This window comes from Lactuca serriola, chromosome 5 (assembly GCF_051521515.1).
Source record: "Lactuca serriola cultivar US96UC23 chromosome 5, Lser_US96UC23_V15, whole genome shotgun sequence".
NCBI lineage: Eukaryota > Viridiplantae > Streptophyta > Magnoliopsida > Asterales > Asteraceae > Lactuca > Lactuca serriola.
The window spans coordinates 300,663,264-300,673,267 of record NC_136412.1 but is presented as its reverse complement, the minus strand read 5'-3'; the positions used below and the strand labels follow the sequence as shown (position 1 = coordinate 300,673,267).

The 10,004-nt window shown below is 33.7% G+C and overlaps 2 protein-coding genes across 2 annotated transcripts; one reads left to right on the top strand and one right to left on the bottom strand.

Annotated features, from left to right (window-relative positions):
* Window positions 1-3,797: 3,797 nt before the first annotated feature.
* LOC145051746 (peroxidase 5-like) lies at window positions 3,798-4,871 on the top strand. Its single transcript, XM_078999570.1, has 2 exons — window positions 3,798-4,025; window positions 4,113-4,871. The coding sequence occupies exons 1-2, from the start codon at window positions 3,798-3,800 to the stop codon at window positions 4,869-4,871; spliced, it is 987 nt and encodes a 328-aa protein (XP_078855696.1).
* A 3,409-nt stretch (window positions 4,872-8,280) lies between these two features.
* On the bottom strand, window positions 8,281-9,419 carry LOC145050682 (uncharacterized). Its single transcript, XM_078998890.1, has 2 exons — window positions 8,816-9,419; window positions 8,281-8,744 (listed from the first exon to the last, which is right to left on the bottom strand). The coding sequence occupies exons 1-2, from the start codon at window positions 9,417-9,419 to the stop codon at window positions 8,281-8,283; spliced, it is 1,068 nt and encodes a 355-aa protein (XP_078855016.1).
* Window positions 9,420-10,004: the final 585 nt, after the last annotated feature.

The following is a 10,004-nucleotide window of genomic DNA, read 5'->3' as shown; positions in this document are numbered from 1 at the left end:
CTAAACACAATTAAAGTTCCATTAATTTGAACAAATCCAAATGATTTGGATTCTTGGGAGAATAATGAATGATAATAAGAAAAACAAGTTATTTCATAAACCTGTCACTGTTTACAATCAAACACATTAAGTTCTTCACTACAAGAAATCAAAGTATTAACGACCACAGGTGTCGCCACAAATAGGGTCGGTCCAAACGTATATGGGGCCCGAGGCGAAAAGAAAAAAATGACCCCTTAAAGACATATATAATAAAGATTCAAAAAAATATCATTTATATTTTGACTATAAATGTGTTCAATTAGCAATTATAACAAGCAAGCCAAATTGTTTATCTTTTGAGTTAGTTTGAGTTTGAACCAACTTTAGGCCCTAAATTTTGGGCCCCTGGAGACGTAGGCCCTGGGCGGTCGCCCGGGTCGCCCACCGTCTGGACCGGCCCTGGCCACAAAATAGTGTCTATGTCGCTGGAAAAAGGTCGTCGTTGTTGTCTCGCTGCAAATGCTCAAGATGTGGCCGTTAATACCATCTGTCGCCCCTAATGATATGTCACTGCTAATGTCATCTGTCGCCGCTAATACTTACGTGTCGCCGCAAATTTTTTTTATTTAACATTAAAAATATAAGAAACAAAATAAATGCAAAAAAACTACTACAAAACTTAACTTTGCATAAATATTATCCAAAATATTAATCCATACACAATCGGTCCAAAATATTCATCCAAACAAAATGTATATATCCAAAATATTAACTCAAACAAAACATTTCATAAACTCCTAAAAAAGTAACTACTCGTATTCATCACTTCCATCGTTTCCTTTGTTATCATTTTGTGGTGGCGAGCGAAATCATCCTTCTAGTGTCGCAGAACAGGCCGAGACCTTTAGTATTGTTTGCAACATCTCCAATTACAAAGAAAACAAAATATATTACCAGCTTCATAATAGCATCGTACTTTTCAGAAATTACCAAAATGCGAGATACCAACATATCAAACTATAACCACATATCATTGTAGCATTCTACTTTCCAAATACACTTAAACATACATCATACACAATTTTGCATATACATTATAGCATTGTACTTCTTTTTTTTTTTTTTCATTTTTCCATTATAGCAGTGTACTTTTCAAAAAATTACCAAACTACAAAATACCAACATATCAAACTATAACCAAACTACATGATACACAATATTGCATATACATTATATCATTTTACTTTTTTTTCATTTTTCCATTATAACATTATACTTTCCAAAAATTACCAAAATACAAAATACCAACATATCAACATATCATTATAGCATCGTACTATATACTAAACAAACAATTACCAACATATCATTATAACATCCTACTTTTTTTGGTTTTTCCATTATAGCATAATACTTTTCAACTTAAACTAACAATTACATGTGATTGTGGTGGTTGTTGTGTCATCGGTTGTTCCTAATCGTACATAGACACAATCGTAGGAGGTTTACGCCCAATGCCTCTGATATGTCCGCGTCGAACACCCAATGTTCTTTCAAAACAATTTTTTTATATCACTTGGTGTTAGACCGCTTGCTTCAATAGAAAATTGAGTTTGTTGATTGATCTCTTGGAGTAAAGCCAACTGTAATTTCAAAAAATGATAATCACCATAAAAGTTAGATTACTAAATACCCCTTGACGATATAAACACTTATATGAAAAATACAAATTAACCACTTACGTATTGTTGTTCGACTGCAGGACTACTAAATACCCCTTGGAGGGAAAAGTCAGTGCATTTTTTACTCATTTCTAGCCGTTAGATTAAATGCAGATCGAACGGACATGGTTCATTTGATGCGGATCAACATTGTGCGGGTATTAGCGGCGACGCCTTTAGCAGCGACCGCCCCCATTAACGGCGACATATAACGCGTCAATTACACGTCGCCGCTAATGGAGGTTGTCACCGCTAAAGGCTTCACCGCTAATACCCACATTTCTTGTAGTGCTTGTTTGTTTTCTAGAATATGGAAAGTCTAATATGAAGACGAGTAAATTTTTTTATGGAATGATACAATTTTATTAAAAAAGGGAAAAACAAATGAGAGTAAACAAAGGGACATTACAAGAATAAACACATATGGCGCCAATGTTTATGCCGACAACACTTGTTGATGGGAAAAAGGATGCTATGTCGACGACTTGTCGTCGATATAGGTTGTGTAAATTATCATTTGTATTTAATTATATTTAGCAGTGTAGAAAGTGATTGTAAAAGTCTAATATATTTATCGATGATCGTAAAAGTCTATATATTTGTTAATGGATTATTATGTCTTCAATTCATTTATTTCAAAAGTAGGGGTAACACTTATGTATTATACAAGTTTATTAAAAATAAAAGTTTAATATAAAGTTATAAACATTAGATATTTTTAAATATAATAGTTTATATAAATACAAATGTTATAATGAATAAAATAATAAGTAATATAATATATTTTAGAAGATTTGAAACATGAAGGAAAGAACGGTTGTAGGACATTTATTTTAAAATTTAATAGAATTTTATATTGTAGATATATAAATTTTAACTAAAATGTGGAATTTAAATTTAAAAAAATGAAAAATACAGGAAAATGACTAATGAAAAAAAATATATAATTCAAAACTTCAAAAAAATGATATAAGTTAAATGAGAAAATGACATTTAACAAAACTGATTTCATTTATCATGTTAGATATTGTGACATAATAGTTCTGACAATAGTTTTCCGTTTATCTAATTTATATTTGGCACGCCGAAAAACTAAAGTTTATCAATAAATTATGTAAAAATACCTTTATAATAAAGTTACCGTTATAGGATCACAGAAAAACAAATTACAATAAGCTTAGAATAAGTTAGTTTATCAAAATCACCTTTCAAATTTCAATTGAATATTGATTATTTGTATGTTAGAAATAATTACAAAGTGGGGATTTGACCACTATTGATTAAGTGGTTTCTCAAATTTGTTAGATGTCTTTTTCCATTTGTTATATTAACCAGAAGCTCTTATTATCTCTATGGTTATTTATATTTTTTTTACCAATAGACCATCTAAAATGTCCACCTCGATCATTATTTTTATTTATTTATTTATTTATTTATTTATTTAGTTATTTATTTTTAATTTCTAGTTCCAGTGTCATAAAAAATTACTTGACATAGTGTTGACAAGTTAGGATCTGTTGATAATTTATGTTTAATTATGTTGTTTGAACACAAACACAAACACAAACAAAACGATGGTCCAATATCATAATCCACATCAACAATTAAAATGTGTATGAATTGCGTCCAACTTAACATAACTGTCCATGTGAACGTTGGTAACCGGTTTAACAAGTAATATTCATATGAACGAATTGGAAACTAAAGTTTAAGGATTATATGGATAAACAGAAGCTTGATGATAAAAGTAGACATATCACATAGTTTAATGGTAAAAGTAAGTCTTTCTTATTAAATTATAATTCTAAGAAGGGAAATACAACGAATAAACCAAAGAAATATTGAAAGTAATAAGATGGACAGACCTGATCAATTAATAAGCGGCCGACTCAAAGTCAGGTCGCAGTTTTTGTATTACTATGAAGTATGAAGTATGAAGTATGAAGTATGAAGTATGAAGTATGAACAACTGCTGAGCCTATATATATTTTTGTTAGTCACCCTAATTAATACCTAATTAAATTCAATACTTTACATATCTCTCTGAAATAAACAGAGTGGGATCGAGATCAACAATTAACAAGAATAATGAAGATGTATTGGGTGGTTACATGTTTCATGAAGCTCTGTATGTTGTGCATGCTTCTGATGATCACCATGGATACAACCGAAGCTCAAAAACAGCTGAAAGTGGGGTTCTACAAAACCACATGTCCGGCGGCTGAACAGATAGTGCGAGACACGGTGAATAAGTCAGTCACCGCCAACCCTGGAATGGCTGCAGGAATCCTTCGTCTCTACTTCCATGACTGCTTTGTCAGGGTACGTACGTAGTTCATCAGCTTCATGTCTTATAACTTCTATCCTTTTACATAACATTTCTAACATTTTTTTATGATACACTCGTAGGGTTGTGACGCTTCACTTCTACTTAAGACAGTGCCCGGAAGTGAAACGGAGTCAGAGCAAGATGCCGGAGCCAACGCCGGCACTCTGAGAGGATTCGAGATAATAGATCAGACTAAAGCACAGATAGAAGCTGCATGCCCTAACACTGTCTCATGTGCTGACATCTTGGCTTTCGCTGCTCGAGATAGCACCACCATTGTTGGTGGTTTCTCTTATGCTATTCCATCAGGAAGACGGGATGGAACAATTTCGAACATAGATGATGTAGAGCTTCCGTCACCTGACTCTGACCTAAACACCCTCAAGAACACGTTTGTGGCTAAAGGTTTGAGTATTGGAGACATGGTAGCACTTTCTGGAGCTCACTCAATAGGAAGAGCAGGGTGTAATTCTGTTACATCCCGCTTACACTTCTTTAATGGCGACCAGACTGATCCCTCGTTGGATCCAACATATGCAGCAGCCTTGAAAAAGAAATGCCCAAAGAGTGGAAAATCGGGGACTACGAATCTTGATCCAGTGAGCGCGAATCGCCTGGATAATCAATATTACCTTAACGTGAAGCAGCACAAGGTTTTATTCTCCTCGGATCAAACTCTTCTTGATAGTAAATTGACAGCCACATTGGTAACTAAATACTCGAGTAACTTGACTGCTTGGAGAAACGACTTTGCTGCAGCAATGATACGTTTAGGTTCTCTTGACGTATTGACAGGGAACAATGGTGAAATACGTAACAAGTGTGGGGTTAGAAACTAAATTTTCTTAAATGTATATGCTTTGGAATTCATTATTGTTTTGGCTTTATTTATTTAGAGTTAATTTGAGTTTGATGCAAAATATGTAATGTATTCTTTTTCTTTAAATGAAAATCGTTTGGGGTTTGAGTTCAAATCTCGTGCTTGGATATTGCTTATGTCGTTATATATGTGAAACACATGTATTATACACCACTACAAAACAATTTTTGAGACACCAAAATCAGGGACGAAAAACATCCATTTACTTAACGACACATCTGTTGCTGATTAGCAAGATATCTTTTATTTTTTATTAAAACATGTGTGGAATTTTAAGTACATCTATAACTATTTAGAGCATCAATAATATGGTTAGGTCAACTAGAGATATGAATGATGTGATAATGTTAGGTGACATTCACTTGATGAAACTTTATCATTATGAGATGTCACTTTGACATTCAATGAATTTGAAATTCAATTGCTACTAAACTTTTTAATGGAAAAATAAAAAAAATTTAATTCTTAAATATATACTATAAATTAGTTTTTTTAATATTCTATTGAACTATGTGTAGTTCAATACATTGTAGGAAAAAATAATAGAATCGTATAGATTGTAGAAAGATGATGTGCCGGTTTATTGAACTTTATGAAGTTCAATGTATTGTGGATGCGCTGAAAGACAAATTAGTGACAAAATAAGTCCTTTGCTAAGTCGCCATAAAAATTATCCTAGTATGGACAACACCATGTAAGGAGTTCACTTACGAGGAGTTAACATCTATGGACAGAGTACCAGATACATTGGAGTCAAAGTGCCAAATGCCTTTATTGGTGCAACCCAAACACTTTCAAATGCATAATATATATGGCTCGTACATGGGCTCAATGTTGCAAATTTCATTAGGCGTTCCCAAGGATACCGACTAGCACCTAGCTAAACACGATCCAACAAAGTAATGATTTGAAATGCATAATATATATGGCTCGTACTGAAATTTAGGGTTTTCATCCGTTCATGGCTAAACACGATCCAACAAAGTAATGATTTGAAATGTTTAATGCGCTAAAACAACTTACAAATGATAAAATAAATGTTTCCAAATGCTTTCTCAATGCTTAAAGTGCTCCCACATCTCCCACAGTTCGTCGAAAATCAATAGATACTAAAAATGACCCTTGAACATGCATACTGAGATTTCAACCCACTTGAACGAGTGGAATATGTAACAACCCTAAAAAATTGAATAAAGTGTTATGATATGTATTTTGTGTAACTATGTAAAAGGGTGAAACCAACTAAAGTAATGGTGGAGTATTTGAAATGAATTATCTATACCCTTGTATTTATCATATCATAATTTAAGATATAAAACTTTTCAGCGGAAATTTCAGAAGGAATGTTATAGTTGAATTCGACACAGTTTCTTGGATATAAGATTCGTCAAAATCCGAGTTCTTATGATAAATTTATGCTCATTCAAAGCTAGAGGGTAAAGTACATTGTCCAAATAAACAAGAAAGGGAAAGACACGGGCCATGTCTAAGCTCAAACATCTCAAATACATTTTAGTGAAGTATGTTGCTAAAAAGATTACTTTTGGAGAGACACATACCATGTCTTGAGGGACATGGTTGTATCCCAAGGACAACCTCTAAAAAATGTGGATAAAAGGTTGTATGTCTGTCCAAAGCTCTTCATTTCACCCATACACAATTTTGAGAGCTTCAAGGGAGATTAGGAGAGGTTCTATCTAATATATTGAACCAAATCCAAGAGAAATACTAGAGAAACAAGAATCAAGCTTCTACAAGTGAAATCAATGTATCAACTTCTTCTTCTTCTCAAATTTGTATGAGCTTTCATGGTGGAATTTGTAAGAGATGTTAGAAACTTAATTTTACACCATGAACTTATAGTCTAATGGTGTGGTGAATATTATAATAATGATTTTAAGCTGTTTATGTAAAAACCATGGATGCTTTTATATGAAGATGATGATGATGATAAACCCTTGCTGGGTGAGTTGCTAGCACTACAGAAAAAAGGTCATTAATGACATAAGCACTACAACACATGCTGATTTTATGACACACAAGAACGTATGTCATAAAAACAATGTCTAATTTGTTGAAATCTGAATATTTTACGACATACAAACATGTATGTCATGTTTTAGTGTTATAAATATAAATGAAAGAAATATGCACAATGTTTTATTAATTTTGTGTGTCATCTTAAAAATCCAATGTCATCTTTTAATTTTGAACAAATTACTAAAATCGTCATTTGTCAAAATTTTGTGTTTGGTCCCTAACTTTTGTTTTGCACTCGGACCATCCATGTGTTATTGTTTTGTTGTATTTTTGGTCCCCACCAAACATAAAAAGACCATATTACCCTTGTTTATTTCATTTAAGGTTTTTTTTTTGTTTATTATTAACCAATTTAGAAATTTGTCTACTTTTACATGTGGTCCCATCATCCCTATCCACCAAAATTTTCACTTAATCTATTTCCTACTCTCTTTCTCCCTCTCTCTCTCTCTCACACACACACAAGGACTCACTCTCACTCCCACCACCAGACACCATCCATCTGAGAATATGAAATCCGAAAATCACCACGACATCCACTTGAGAATATGAATTCAAATACAACATTACCACTACCCACTTCTACCATTGACGACGACCACCACCCACTTCTATCATTGACGACCACCACCACCCACTTTTGTCATTGATGACCATAACCAAAAATCCACCCACATTGAAGATTAAACTTACACAAAAAAATATCACAATCCGGAGGATCCATATTCCCCTCATAGCCATTACAAAGTTTTTGTTCAGTATTTTTCTCCTAATTTCCAACCAAAACGAGCCCTAATCTCCATTTTTGTTGAAATGATTCACTTTTAGAGAGAGGTTGGAGTATAAAGGTGAAACGATTTCAGAAATAAACAAATTTTTGGATGGTGGTGGTGGTTCCTATTCACGTTTAACATTTTGTAGTTATAGAGGAGGGTGTCATCGGTTTCAAGAGAAGGTGTCGTATGTTTTTGGATGGAAGCCAGTCAGAATCTAGATGGTTTCTGGAGAAATACCCAAATTTAGGTGCTGTTTGTTTTTCTGAAGCCAAAATGTCTGCAGTCTGCGGACCACATCTGCAAGCCTCTGCAGCAGAAGAGGTGGACCAAATGTCTGCAGTCTGCAATAAGAAGACTGTTTGTTTTTTAACGTCTGCAGGCTGCTGAAATAAACTGAATTTTAAATAAAATTATTTTACAAACTTAAAATGATTTTTCAACACCAAAATTTTAATAATAATAGTCTTATAACATTGAAAATAAAATTCATGCAACTAAATTAGTCATACAATAAAAAAAATGTTTTACAATAACAATTTCATTTAAAACAATTCAATCTATATTGTGCATCAACTGATCAGCAATTTCATCACGTAACTGAGTCATATATTCACGGTCTGCTGCAGTACCATGTGTTGGAATCCCGTCTTCATCATCATCAATGGCCACATTGTTATTTCGAAACGGGACATTGGGTTCATCGTATCGTGCGAAATACTCATCACTCAATCCTTCTTTCCTTATATAATTATGAAGCGCGAAGCATGCCATGGCAATGTTTCTTTGTGTCACAAACGGGAATGGTGCCATCCTCTTCAATATAGGGAAGCGTGCTTTCAAAACACCAAAAGCACGCTCAATGACATTTCGAAGTTTTGCATGTCCATGGTTAAATTTTTCTTTATTGGTCAATGCACGTCTTTGACGAAAATCTCCAAGCCAATACCTCACATTACGATAAGGGGCCATAAATCCTCGAGTGTGTGCATACGCGGCATCACAAAGATAATATTTGTCTGAAAAAAATGCAAAACACTAATCAATTTTCAAATTAAAATGAAAATATTAAAAAAAAACAAAAAATTACCTGGTGGTGGAAACGGGAATGATGCTTGTGGATCGGCTACTGCTTCTGATAATATTCTAGAGTCATGCGCTACCCCTTCCCACCCGGTCACAACAAATGTAAAAATCATATTGAAGTCACATATTGCCAATACGTTTTGGTAGCAATCTCCCTTTCCCCTACTTCTATATAAGTCTTGTTTCTTAGCAGAGACAACAGCATGTATCAAAGTGCCATCAAGTGCACCAACTGCTCCTTTGAAAACCCTTCGTAGCCTCCTATTATGTCCTGGAATGTTTGGATTCGGATTAAAAGATGTTGGTACTATAACATCTTGTGCGAAAAGCATCATTTTTTCCAACACTTCATAAAAAAATTTATGAATTGTTTGCTTCGAGTGTTGAAATCTCCGCTTGATAATCACGTAACGTTGATTATGTCCGATCATCATCAAAAACATAGCCATCTTTTCCTCAACTGATACATGTTTGCTGTCCTTTAATGAGTAATTTGCTCTAAAATGAGCACATAGTCGTACAAAAGATTCACGGGACATGCGTAATACTTTAACACATTGTAAACGATTACGGTGTAATAACTCCAATGTGTATTCGTGTCCCGTCATTTCCGAATCATTATCCCGCAATCGTTTCACACCCCTCTTCCAAAAATAACGGATGTATAGGTACATTAGAATTACGAGAAGTAACTTTTGATCGTGATCCATATGAACCTAAAATCAACAAAGTAGAACTTTAAAAAACATTACATAAACCATATTTCAAGTATCAAATAAACATTCCATTTATCATATTTCAAGCCAAAATAACATTACATAAACCATATTTCAAGTATCAAATAAACATTCCATTAATCATATTTCAAGTACCAACAAGGGCAAAAAGACCTAACAAAATAGTTCCAACAAAGGCAAAAACATTTAACAAAGTAGTTCCAACAAGGGCAAAAAGACCTAACAAAATAGTTCCAACAAAGGCAAAAACATTTAACAAAGTAGTTCCAACAAGGGCAAAAAGACTTAACAAATACTTTCAACACTAGAAAATCATCGAACAATCTTCCCATCCTTCAAAACTCCTAAACTGGTACCCGTCATCTCAAGCCACCCTCGTAATATCTCGGGAACATCGGGCAAATGCATCCACATCTCTCTCATGTTCATGGTTCCTCCAAAAATATGATATGCGAC